Genomic DNA, 13,709 nt, shown 5'->3' on the forward strand with positions numbered 1-13,709 from the left:
AATGTTTAAGGATATTAAATTTACGATATAGATACTTTGTGTGATATTTAATTAATTTTAGTTGAATTAGCAATTCCTGAATTTTAAGAATTTGCTTTACAAAATAGAAAATGTATTTGTTTTAACAAAAAAATGTTTATTTAAATAAAAAAATAAAAAATAGAAAGAAGAATAACTTTAAAAAATGGAAATAAAGAATAATATTTTAATTTTTTAATTAGTTATAATGAAAAAATGTTAAATTTAATAGGAGAATAATTAAAAAAATTAGAAAAATATGAAGTTTTTACTGAAAAATAAATGAGTTTATCCATTTAATATTTTATAAGGGACCCTAAATATTAACAAACAATTTTATAATCATTATTAAGATTAAAAAGTTCTATATAGACAACTAAAAAACTTTCAATGGTAGACGGATAATCAATATTGGAATATTTAACATAATACGTAAATTAAAAACCTTAAGATCTTATTGATTTTGTAAAATATAATGTTAAATAAAATTCCAAAACTTACGGTTAAATATATCCTAATGCAAAAACATTTCTTTTTGATATTTTGTATTTTAATTATGGGTTTGAAGAAGAAGACTATTTGCAAAAATCTATAACTTAAGAATACAGTGAAAATACTTAAACTTAATTACTATAAAAAGCATTTACATAAACAATATATGATTTTATTGAATAAAATAAAAATATATGATTTTTATTTATTTATTTATATATAATTTTAATCAAATTTTTATAAAATTCGATTTGTTTGTTTGTCTATTTTTTATTTTTTATTTTTTTATAATAATTTATATGTTTATTAATTATTTTATTATTATATATTATATATTATATATTATATATTATATATTATATAAATATATAAATATATAAATATATAAATATTAATAATTATAAAAAACAAAAATTATTATATTTTATTTAATTATTATAAAATACATTCATTTATTTTAATATTTTTTATAATAATTTAAAAATATTAAATTTTTATTTGATACATCGTTTTATTTTAAATATCATTTTAGTTATATATTTAAATATATTAAATTTATAGTATTTATATATCTTAATAAAAAATTATCACTACAAAAATAGTCATAAATATTATTAAATTTTTGCAATTTAATAAATATTTTTAAAATATGTATTAGCAGGAATATAATATATATAAAGGAAAATCAAATAATATAAAATTTTTAAAAATATATATAAATATTAAACAATTTTTTCTATTTTAATAGTATTCAATCACTACTAAGTTTTAATTTGAATTATTTTTTATCATTACTATTTATTAATAATTTGTTTTCTGAATTAAGACTTACGCTAAAAGATGATTATAATTCTTTCTCAATAGTAGATGAATATTTCATATTTAATTCTTAAAAAATCGTAGAAGGCATTTAGGAGCTAACAAATTAATTAGGAATAACTTCTTATAAAGTCTTAATAAGAATTTGTTAGCAATTGATGTCTTCACTAATAATTTTAATGAATTATATATTTTTCTATGTATTTTTTCTTTTTTTGCAAAATAATATATTGATTTTAGCATAATTTTAGATATATTTTTAATACTTTGATTTTTAATAAAAATGAACGGAAAACAAACCGAACAAGCATCTAATTCATCATTAGCCATTTTTAAACATTTTAATATCGAATTTTGAATTTACTATACTTTATTTTTTCTTTTTTCTTCACAAATCTTACAATGAATTATACTATATATTAATAAATTTCCACCATGAGTGCAAAATAATTGATTATAATTTAACTTTTTGAATCTTTTTAAATAATTTTATATTTCTAATTCTAAAGATTTTCCGGCTAAATCAAATAAAAATCTTTATTAATTATTTTCTATTTACATATTCTCGTTCATCACATTTACTAAGATATCAGAATTATCAAAGGCACAATATCCAGAAAGAATTTAAATTTTGATTTCTTCTATTTATGATTCAGCTAATATTTCGCAGTGTCTTTTTCCAGATATAACATTATTTATTTATTTTTATCCTTATGTTAAGCATAGGTTTCCCATTATTTTTTTTTATAATTTATTATTATATTTCTTTAAAAAAAAAGGGAAAATAAAATAATATTGTAATAAAAATTTTATATATATGAATATAAAATTATTTAATGCTTTAAATAAGAAAAAGAATAATTTTTATTTTAGTATTTGCTGAAATAATTTATTATTATTAAATAAAATTTTTAAAATAATAAGAAAAATATATTTGATATTTTAATAAATTAATCTCTATATAAAATAATAAAATAAAAATTATCATAATAGTTTATATTAAGAAAAAAAATATTGATTTTTTTTATTATTTTAATAAGTTTAATAAAATAATAATTATAAGTAGATATTTTTAAATAAATTCATAAATAATCATTTAATTTGTAATTTTTATATAATTTTATATGATATTTATTTTAAAACATTAAGAATATATTAATAAAATATATTTTTAATTTATATATATATAAATAATAAATAATATTATTTAATATAAGTAAAAATAATACATAAAAATCAATTTTATTAATTTTATATTAATATATAGAAAAAAGAAAGCAAAAATAATTATATATTACTAAAAATATATATAATTATTCTTATTTTATATTTATAATTAAATGTTAAATTATATTTTTTAACATATAAATAAATATATTGTAAAAATATTTTAATTATGGATTTTAATTTAAAAATTTATATAAAATAATAATAAAAAATATTTAATCTATTTTCTATTTTAATATTCTTTTAGTTTAAAATTAATTATTCTAATTAAAATTTAAACTAATAAAAATGATAAAAATAAAAAATTTATATATTTAAAATTAATATTTATTTTAAAAACTTTAATATCTAAAATAATAATGAAAAATTCATATGAATAAAAAGATTGATATATATATATATAATTAAATATATGTATATATATATTTATATATAAATAAATATCTGTATGTTTTTTTTATATATTTTTTTTCTTATTTATATTAAATATTTAATTTGTATTTTTTTTAATTAATCTTATTTTTTTAATTAATTTTTTTTCAAAATTTTAAATTATTAAAACAGTTTGAAATAAATATAAATATTATATATAATTTTTATATTATTTCGAATTTACAAAATATTTTTCATTATAATTCATAAGTTCCTTATATTTATTATATTAGTTATTTTAACAAGCATTAAGAAGTATCTAATTTTTCTATTTACTATATAGAAAATATTGGAAAAATAATGTTAAGTTATTAATCAATATCTAAATTAAAAAAATTATATATATTTTATTTTTTTATTAGAAATTAAAAAATACCCTGCAATTAAATCTCCTTTTAATTTGATTTTAATAATTTTTTTTAATCAATTTTAGAAGTAGATTATTCAAATTATTCTGATGGAGTAAGAAATTTCTCAGTTCTTTTTTGAATATTATTTTATGGTTTTTAAATATTGAAGGATGTTAAATTTGTATCATATTTAATTTATTAAATTTTTCTATGAGGAGTAATAAAATCTTTTTAAATATTTTTTTCATTTATTTAAGGCAATTAAAATATTTAATCTTTTTCACTTTGATTCGTATTCTCGTTATGTATTACATATTTTCTTTTACTAATTTATTATGTCTATTAAGCTTCTCTTTGATGTTTTATTCTTCTTTTAATTGTGGAGTTCCAATGGTTTTTTATAGCATTATCAGTCCTTCCCGGTAAGAATTTAGCAATAAGTGCCCATTTATTTCCATTTCTTAAATAAATATAATAAATTAAAAAAGAAAAAAAATATAAATACATCTTATGTGCATTAATAATTTTCTAATCTTCTTCTTCTGTCCATTTTTCTTTTTTAATTTAAGGATTTAAATGATTATGCCATCTAAAAAATAATAAATTAATAAATATATAAATATGGTACCTTTCTCTGCATTATTTACCGATTCTTCCTGGTAAATATTTAGCAATTTAACTCCACTTTCTTGGTCCCTGTTTTAATACTAATTCAGTTACTTTCTAATCTTCTTCTTTTGTCCAGGGACCTTTTATAAGAGTAGGATTAAGGACTTTTTACCATCTATGTAAACATTAAACATCTGTGCGGTCTGGAAAATGGCTTGCTATTTTTTTCCAATTTTTAGCCCCATGTTATTTAACTAACTCTTTTAAAAGATCATCTTCTTCTTATTTCCACCATTTTTTATATATATATTGATTTTAACTTTTTTATGATGCTTCTAACGAAAGTTTTTCATTTATTTATAATTTTTGAGGGGATGCATTATTTATTTATAAAGAATTATTCACTATTACAGCTTCTAGTATTCTCATAAATACATTTGTATTTAGTAATTAATTTTCATCAAAATAATTTTCCAAAGTATAAGATTATTCTTAGTTATTTTAATTAAGTGAGTATGTTGAAGAATTTATTTAATTCATTTTTTTTTTATTTATTTTTTATTATTATTTTTCTGTTTGTATCTGTTTTTTCCTTTTTAAGTTTTTTTTTTATTTTATTATTTTTTTAAAAAAAAATTAAAAATTTGTTGACACAATTTATAAATTTGTATTTAAATTTAATTTTTTTAATTTTTTTTTAATTTTTTAATAAGAATTATAATTCGGTTATAGTTTATATATATAAATAATATATATATATATATGTATTTTTAAATTAAATATATATGTAAAACTTAAAAAAATAAAAACATTAATATATTTTTATTTTAAAAAGATATAAAAAAAAGGAAATATAAATAAATAAATACTTTTTTATTGTTAATAATATATTATATTATCATTTATTTTCTTATTATAAATAATAATATTTTTATCCTCCTGTTTCTATATTTAGAGAATTATTTATAGAAGTCACTTTTTATTAATAAATTTAATTTTTATTATTTTCTATTATTTTAAGTTACTTAATAATATATTGATCCATACCTTTATAAGCCTATTATATTTCTTTAATTCTATTATTTTCTTTATTCATATTTTTAATATAAGTACTTTCATAATTTTTGATCCCGTTATTATCTATTCTAGGAAGTTTTGATAATTTTATTAAAGGTAATTTATTTACTACCTCAGTTTTTATATTTTTATAATATAAATCATTTATATTTTTTTAAGTTTATTTAGATAAACTTTTATGATGTCCTTCAATATTTAATAAATTTTAATTAATAATATTTTCTTAAATTAATTTAGGAGAAACAAAATTTAATTGCTATTTTAATTAATATTATTATTGATTTAATTATAATATTTAAATTTTTATTAATTTTATAATAATTGTTTATTACTATTTTCATTAATTTTATAATTTAATTAAATATTTTTCTTTGATGATACAATTTAATTATTAATAGAATCAAACTTTTATTAATATATTTTTTTAGTAAAATAAATATATATATATTTATATATATATTTATATATATTATTTATATAAATATATACATAAATATATATAAATAATACTTTATTGTTATCTAAGATTTAATTAATTTACTTTTTATTTTTTTAATTAAGAATTTAACTACTATTAATTATTTCATTAATTTTGAGATTTTTTTTCTTTTATTTGTTTTATTTGATTATTTAAGAGTTATTATTATCATTAACATTTTATTAAATTTCACTAATATTATTATTTGTCATATCTTTCGATAAATTTAGAATTCTACTTATATTATTATTATTATTATTATTATTATTATTATTATTATTATTTAAAATATTTATATTTTATGTATTATTTTCATGAATACTTAAATTATTATTAAATAAAGAACTTTCATTATTAGATTTAAAATCAGGATGCTACGAGCTTACAGAAAATGAGTTTTAGTTAATGTCTATATTATTACTTTTTATTTTCGGGAGCATTATTTTATTTGGAGATTCGCTTTTTTTTTCTTTATTTATTTTATCATTCCTTATTGTCTATAAAAAAAATTATTTGTCTACTTTTTATAATTTCATAAGATTATAGTTTGGCCTTGGTAATTTTTCTGTTAAATAATGTAAAGCTTTTGGAAATTTTATTGTTTTTAATAAAAAAGGAATTCCTTCATCAGCTTCCAATAAATGATTTTCATTTATTCTTTTTACAACTTCTGGTAATTATAGAATTTTATCTTAATAATAATAAAAATAGATAAATTTATTATTATTAATTTATATTTTTTACTTGCAGAAGGTCTTGCTTAAGGTTAAACTTAAAGTAATAAAGCAATTACATTGGATAAATCTTGGGAAAAATGATTATGTATTTTCGGATAATGTCCTTTTATAACTTTTTTATATAATCCTTCCATATCTTCCGCCCGAAAAGGAGGTTTTAACATCGTCATTTCATAAAGTACGCAACCTAAAGACCATATATCTGATTTAGAATCGTAAGGTTTATCTTTCCAAACTTCAGGGCTATTATTTATATTAATTTTAAATATATTTTTTATATTAAAAATATACCTTGCGTAATATGGTGTGCCTGTTTGAGTATATAAAATACCTTATTTTGCTATTTTAGAAACATTCATATCACCTATTTTCACAGAACCATCTTTATTTAAAAATATATTAGCACTCTTTTATTTAGAAATTTAAAAATTTATATTTTATTTTAATTTATACTTTTAAATCTCTATGAAATATTTTTAAATCGTGTAAAGATTTTATTCCCTTTACCATCTTTTTTTTTATATATTTTTTTTATTTTTTTTCTATAATTACTTAAATAAATATATTCCAAATATCATTTTCTGAGAATAATTGTTTTTTCTTTTAGTGATCAACTATTTTTTAAAATAAATCGCCATCATTAGCATATTCGATTACTATACTTTAAATTTACATTAAAAAAAAAAATATATATATATTATCAACATAATTAATTAAAATAAATGTTTATTGATTCAAATAATAATAAAAACAATACCATAAGAAACTTGTCATTTCGTCAAAAAAAGCTTCTTTATATGCAATTACATTGTTTTGTTTAACTGAAGCTAAAATTCTAATTTCATTTAGTGCATTTTCTTTTTCTTTATCATTAAGGTTTTATATTTTTACTTTTTTTAATGCATATTCTTAATTATCAACTACTCTTCGAACTTTATATACAGTACTGTAAGCTCCCTCGCCTATGCATATTATAATTTAAAGAAAATAAATTTAAATATTTATATGTATATACAAAACCTATTTTTTATATGATTTAAAAGTCCTAAAGCGACATTAATTTAATATTATAATTAATTAATTTTTATTGATAATAATATTTGTTAAAAATATAAAAAATAATAATTTAACTATTTATATATAAAATAGTGAAATAATAATAAAAGCAGTTATTTATATAAATATATAAAATAAAATTATCTAAATTATAAAATTCTAAGTTAAACTTTAAAACTAAAAATATTTAATTTAAAATTATATTTTTAGTTAAAATAAATCCAAATTATGTTTTTATTTATGTTTTATATTATAATTTTTATTAGAGAACATTAGTATAGTTTATTATAGTATCATATTTATTTTTGGAATAGAATTTATATTATTTTATATAATTAAATTATTTTTAATTAAAATTAATTTGATATTCTTTATTTAAAATATGAATATAATTTTATAAAAATTATTAGTAAATTATTTTAAGATTTTTGTTTTAAAGTTATTTTGAAAAAAAAAATTAATGATAAAAAAATAGTATTCTATGTATTAATTTAATTTAGTAATAAAAAAAATATGATAGCAAAAAAAAAAAAATATAGATTTTATATATAAATTTAAATAAAGATTGGTTGCTAAGATTATATATATATATATATATATATATATAATATTATATAATTTATTTTTTTTCAATTTATTATATTAAATTTTTTAAAAACTATCAAAATTTATTATTATCTTCCGAAAAAAAAATACTTATTTTTATTTAAAGAAAAATTAAAATAAATTCTTAATCATTTAATATATTTGGGGAATTATTTTTTTTTTATTTTTATGGTAAAATTTAATATTTTAATACTTATTAATTATTATTTATTCTGACTTTTTTAAAAAATTTAAAACGAACAAGAACAAATAAAAAAAGAAATAATCTAATATATAATATTATTTAAGAAAAAAATAAAAAAATAAAAAATTATATTCAATGTAATTTCTATAGAGCCACGATACATTTAATATTAATTAGTAGCGTTAAGATGATGAAAAATATTTTCATTTATTTAATTAATAAACAAAAGAATATATACTAGAATAGTTAGATATATATTTTGAAGCTGCGAGACAATATATGTAATAATAACAATTTTTGAATGTACAAAAATTAATATAAATAAATAAATAAACTATTTAAAAATAATATTATAAAAAAGGCTTAAAAGATGTACGAAAATATATTGAATGCAGTTCCAAAAAATAAAAAGGCATGTGTCTTGTTAGCAAGATGTTAATAATTAAATGAAGAATACCATAAAGCTGTTTTATTTTATATTTATTCTTTAAAAGTAAATGAATAAGCAAAAAATGATCCTTATATATGGTATAACTTAGGTTTATGCTGTTTTAAGGTAAAAATAATATATATATATATATTATAAAATAAATAAAGACCGAAAATTATAATTTTTCTGAACAATCATTTAAAATAAGCATAAATATCGATAAAGATTTACATGTAAAATTACCTATTTATTTGTATTTGGGGTTGATAAATAAATATAATATGCGACATAAAAATTCTATTGAATATTTTGTAAAATCACTAAATGATTAATATTAAACTTTACAATCGGCATCAATAACATTAATTAATATAGGTTAATAATTAGAAAACATAGAAGAAGTTTAAAATAAAATAACTATTTTATTTATTATTTTTTAAAAAATAGTATGATGATGCTATCTAATGTTATAATAAATCATTACATTTAGAAAATAATAATATTCTTGCATTAAAATGCATCAGTTGGCTTTATTTTTAAACTGATAAACTTGAAGAAGCATAAAATATAATTTGTTAACATGTTAAATAGTTCAAATATGACTATGAATGGTTTTTTATAAAAACACATATTCATTTAAAATAGGGTTAATATAAAGAAGCATTTTAGTCAATTGAATAAGCAATACATATATCTGCTAATAATTCAGATAATTATACATTATTAGGAATACTATTTAATAAAAATAATATGGTAACAATATATTTTAAATATTTTTTTATTATATAAATAAATAATATAAAAAAAATATTTCTTAATTCAATAATATAAAGGGATTTATTATATTTTTTATATATTTGAAAAATAAAATAAAAATTATTTAATTTAATTTATAATATATATATATATATATATATATATATATATATGTATATATATATATATATATATATATATATATTTTTAAAGTTAATTTATATTTAAATTAATTAATTAGTTAATTATTATAAATTTATAAAATAATTATAAAATTTATATAAATTTTAATAAAAATTATAATAATTTTTAATATTATTATTATTTAAATAAATATTTAATTTTAAAATTTTTTAATAATAGAATTCTGATGCATTTTAAAGTTTTTAAAAAGCATACTTGATGGAACCATAAAAAACTGAAAATTTGTTTAACATGGCGTTAATAAATGAAGCTGCCAAAAATTATTAAGAAGCATTGAATTTATATTCAAAATTATTACTTTTAGACCCTTAAGATTGTGTAGTATTATAAAGAAAAGCATGCATAGAATCTTAAAACTATTAGAATTTAACGGATTATTAGTAAAAATATAATAAAAAAAATATATATAAAAAAAAGAATTTAAATGAAAATGCCTCCATTTAAAGTAAATTCTAAATTTTGGATAGAAAAAGCAACAGACAATATTCAATATAAACTAATAATAAATAATTTATTAAATAGTGAAAAAAAAAACTTTTTTAATTAAGCTAATGAAAAAATTAATTTTGTAGAAAAACCAATTGCAAATGATAAGTAAATAAATCCATTCGATTTATTTAACAATAAAATGTCTTAAAATGATATAAATTTTGATTACAGAAAAAATTCAGCAATAAGTAACTTTTCGCCTTTTAAGAAAATATAAAAAGAATCTTTTGATTTTGGACAAAATAATAATTTCTTTCATAATGATAATAATATAAATATAAATAATAATAATAATAATAATAATAATAATAATAATAATAATATTGATAATAATTTTAAAGATAAATGAAATTGTTTATATTTTATATATTTAATTATTATTATTATTTTTTTTATAATTTTTGGAATTTATTTTTTTATTTATTATTATATTAATATTATACTGTTTTATCATAATTTTTTTTTATTTTTTTCTAAAAAAATTTTTTAAATACCTTTTTATTTAATTTCTATTTATTTATTATTCTAAATCATTTATTATTTATATTTTTATTAAAATATAATTTACTATGTAAAATTTGGTTAATTATGATTTTTTTTTTAATATTTTATTATATTTAAATTTAAGAGATTTAGCAATATGTGAGCAAGTTAATATTTAGTGGAAGTATACAATAGAAAATATTTATACTTGGCGTAAATTATAAAGCAATTAATAAATTAATTAAAAATATAGCGATAATTAAATAAATTACATAATTAAAAAACTGATAAAATATAAAGATAACATATAAATTTTAATAATTCATAATCTATAATTTAATTAATTTTATTAAGTTATATCTACAAATAGTTTTGACAATTTAAAAAAGTTAGAATTGTATTTTCCAGAAAAATTAAATTATTTATAAGGTTCTCTTCTAGCCTTACTTATTGTAAAATAATGCAAAAATTTAGTTTCGATAAAAACTTATAATTAATTTTTGACTGATGAAAATATGGAATGTTTTGAATGTTTGATTTATTTAAAGAGTTTCAAAATTATGTGTGATGATAATAGTTTTTAAGGAAAATTATTACCTTTGTTGCCTCCTTTAAAAAAAGTTATTTTAATTAAAAGAAATTATTAATTTTTTTTTATTTTATTTTTTAAATATAATAACTTAATTATATAATGATATAAAAAGCTTTTTTTAAGACCTTATTTAATAGAATTTGAATACTTATATAAGTTAATTTAAAAAAGTAGAAATACATTAGTAAGTTTAGGAATTGATACAGAATGTTTATAAGAAAATTAACTAATTAAAATATTAGATATACTTAATCCATAAACAATAACGAATATATAATTTAATTATTGTGAGCATTTTAATGATAAAATAATAGAAAAAATATGTTCATTTAAGAATTTAAAGAAATTTAAGTTTTATAAGGCAAATAATATAACTAAAGAAGGATATTTTACATCTTTTTAGAATCTTTAAACTATAAATTTAATAGATTTAAATTTAAAAGAATGTAATTAATTAAATGATGAAGCTTTGATGGAAATAATAAAGAAAAATAAATTCTTAAAAATAATAAGACTTTCTTGGTAAAAATTTATAACTTCTACTTCAATTAGATTTTTATTTGAAAATTGTGGAAATTAACTTTAAATTTGCTAATTTGAAGGTATTAAATTACTTGATTAAAATGCCTTTCCTTAACTTGATTTGCTTTTGGAATTTTTCGATAAAAATAAATATGAAGAAAAAGTCATTTAAAATAATTAATTTAAATCCTTAGATAATATTTAATAATTCTTTAAAAAAAATATATAGAATTATGAAATTAGTTTGTATTAAAGGCTTAGAGAAATTGATTGTGCTAAGTGTGATATGGTCCCCAATGAAATACTATAAATTTTAAGATGTTTTAAACCTTTTGTTAAAGCTTTTAACTATTATGGAGATAAAATGTGATTATTTTAATAAATTAAATAAGATTTAAATATTTATGATTATAAAATTAATTTAGTAATACAATATTAAAATAAATAAAACAAAATAATTAAAATAATATAAAAAAATACAAAAATAAAAAATTTAAATAAAAATAATTTATATAATTAAAAAAGGAAATTAATTATTAAAAAATAAAATAAAAAAAAATTGTATAATATTATTTTATTCCTTAAAAAATAAAAAATATATATGTTAAATTTAAAATAGAGACAAATCTATATATTATTAATGCGATTAATTTTATAATTATTATAATTTATTATTTGTATACATATTTTATATTAGAAAAATAAAAAAATAAAATTTAATCAAAAAATATAATGATATTTTTTATAAAAAATAATAAATAAAATTTTTAAAATAATATATATAATTTTATAATATAATAATAATTAAAATTATAACAATATTATTATTATTATTATTATTATTATTATTATTATTATTATTATTATTTTTCAATTTTTGTTTATTAATTTTTTATTATTATATTTTTTTATTTTATTTACACTTTATTTAATTTATATTTATATTATTTTTTTTTTTATTTATATTGTCTTATTTTATATTATTGATTTTTTTTTTTTATATTTCTTTATTATAAAATACAAATTGTTTATATATAATTAAATATTTTTAATCAATATATAATAACTTAATTTTTAATTTAATTTTTTTTTTATTCTTTTATTATTTAATTTTTTTTATTATTTTATTTATAAATATATTTATTTATATTATAATTTTTAATTTAAAAAAAATACTTAAATTTTTTTTATATTTCTATTTTTATATATTTTTAGTATATTTAATACATTTTTCTCTTAATGTATACGATTAACATTTTTTCTAATATATTTATCAGTATAATTTAACTTATTTATATAAAGTTATTCATTAAGCATAATTTAAATTTCTTTTTATAAATTTCAACAATTTTTTTTTTTTTTGTAAAAAAAAATATTAATATATGTAGAATCTACCATTTATTTATTTCTATTCTTCCGCTTTTCAAAATTTAAAATTTATCTCTAATATAAACATTTTTTTTTGATGTAATCCATTAAATATTTCATTTTTCATTCATTAAATAATAAATTATATATATTATATTACAATTAATATATTTAAATATTTACTATTATTTTTTTAATAAAATATAATTTTAAATCCTTTTTATTTCAAATTTTTTATATTTTTTTATAACAAATACATTTTTAATAATTATGCTTTATGAATGAAAGTTATTTTTATAAAAATAAATTTAGCTATTTAGAAGTTTGCATTATTTCAAATTATTCGTGTGCGCAGTGAAAATAAATTGTATTATATATTTTTTTTCTGAAATAATTTTAATTTGAATTCTACTTAAATATTTATTTTAATTTATTGTTTAAATTATCTATTAAATCTAATTTTTATTGCATATTATCATAATCACCTTCATAATTTTGTATATTATTTAAAGCTATTAGGGAATTATTTTTACTTTATTCTATTAAATAATAATAATGTGATATGCAATAATTATTTATTTTAATCTTTTTGTATTTTGTTGTTCTTATATAGAAAAATATAAATTAACTAATAATGATTTTTGTCACTTAATATTATATATTTTTTAATGTTTAAAAAATAAATTTAAAACATATATTTTCTATATTTTTCTTATAATCTTCTTTTATTTTTTACATAATAAATTTTTTGTTAATTTTTTTTTTTTAAATAATAATAAA

At 14.2% G+C, this 13,709-nt stretch overlaps 2 protein-coding genes across 2 annotated transcripts, besides 37 other annotated features; both read right to left on the bottom strand. All coding sequences in view use genetic code 6, as the record gives it.

Annotated features, from left to right (window-relative positions):
* Positions 1-825: 825 nt before the first annotated feature.
* Positions 826-873: a microsatellite.
* Positions 830-913: a microsatellite.
* Positions 864-913: a microsatellite.
* Positions 868-902: a microsatellite.
* A 129-nt stretch (positions 914-1,042) lies between the features above and the next one.
* Positions 1,043-1,087: a microsatellite.
* A 1,845-nt stretch (positions 1,088-2,932) lies between these two features.
* Positions 2,933-2,982: a microsatellite.
* Positions 2,945-2,991: a microsatellite.
* Positions 2,945-3,006: a microsatellite.
* A 176-nt stretch (positions 3,007-3,182) lies between these two features.
* On the bottom strand, positions 3,183-4,222 carry IMG5_181360 (myb-like DNA-binding domain protein; the record flags this gene model as incomplete). Its single annotated transcript, XM_004027503.1, has 3 exons — positions 3,183-3,798; positions 3,844-3,892; positions 3,967-4,222. 3 exons carry the CDS (start codon positions 4,220-4,222, stop codon positions 3,183-3,185), a joined length of 921 nt encoding a protein of 306 aa, XP_004027552.1.
* Positions 4,223-4,485: 263 nt separating this feature from the next.
* Positions 4,486-4,575: a microsatellite.
* A 53-nt stretch (positions 4,576-4,628) lies between these two features.
* Positions 4,629-4,654: a microsatellite.
* An 800-nt stretch (positions 4,655-5,454) lies between these two features.
* Positions 5,455-5,530: a microsatellite.
* Positions 5,461-5,526: a microsatellite.
* A 66-nt stretch (positions 5,531-5,596) lies between the features above and the next one.
* IMG5_181370 (protein kinase domain protein) lies at positions 5,597-7,198 on the bottom strand (the record flags this gene model as incomplete). The annotated part of the gene is made up of 6 exons (XM_004027504.1): positions 6,997-7,198; positions 6,792-6,900; positions 6,693-6,749; positions 6,531-6,646; positions 6,247-6,482; positions 5,597-6,193 (listed from the first exon to the last, which is right to left on the bottom strand). Coding segments are annotated over exons 1-6 (1,132 nt in total), but the record flags the coding sequence as incomplete, so codon positions are not given.
* Positions 5,744-5,786: a microsatellite.
* A 674-nt stretch (positions 7,199-7,872) lies between the features above and the next one.
* Positions 7,873-7,918: a microsatellite.
* Positions 7,875-7,912: a microsatellite.
* A 1,488-nt stretch (positions 7,919-9,406) lies between the features above and the next one.
* Positions 9,407-9,476: a microsatellite.
* Positions 9,477-9,518: 42 nt separating this feature from the next.
* Positions 9,519-9,557: a microsatellite.
* Positions 9,521-9,580: a microsatellite.
* Positions 9,524-9,586: a microsatellite.
* Positions 9,541-9,586: a microsatellite.
* A 271-nt stretch (positions 9,587-9,857) lies between these two features.
* Positions 9,858-9,891: a microsatellite.
* A 330-nt stretch (positions 9,892-10,221) lies between these two features.
* Positions 10,222-10,298: a microsatellite.
* A 1,700-nt stretch (positions 10,299-11,998) lies between these two features.
* Positions 11,999-12,050: a microsatellite.
* Positions 12,051-12,060: 10 nt separating this feature from the next.
* Positions 12,061-12,109: a microsatellite.
* A 130-nt stretch (positions 12,110-12,239) lies between these two features.
* Positions 12,240-12,373: a microsatellite.
* Positions 12,302-12,373: a microsatellite.
* Positions 12,374-12,380: 7 nt separating this feature from the next.
* Positions 12,381-12,429: a microsatellite.
* Positions 12,381-12,470: a microsatellite.
* Positions 12,389-12,470: a microsatellite.
* Positions 12,442-12,559: a microsatellite.
* Positions 12,449-12,566: a microsatellite.
* Positions 12,450-12,543: a microsatellite.
* Positions 12,469-12,511: a microsatellite.
* Positions 12,494-12,573: a microsatellite.
* Positions 12,495-12,569: a microsatellite.
* An 85-nt stretch (positions 12,574-12,658) lies between the features above and the next one.
* Positions 12,659-12,691: a microsatellite.
* A 1,005-nt stretch (positions 12,692-13,696) lies between these two features.
* Positions 13,697-13,709: part of a microsatellite that runs on past the window's edge.

This window comes from Ichthyophthirius multifiliis (assembly GCF_000220395.1).
Source record: "Ichthyophthirius multifiliis unplaced genomic scaffold scaff_1120509251321, whole genome shotgun sequence".
Lineage (NCBI taxonomy): Eukaryota > Ciliophora > Oligohymenophorea > Hymenostomatida > Ichthyophthirius > Ichthyophthirius multifiliis.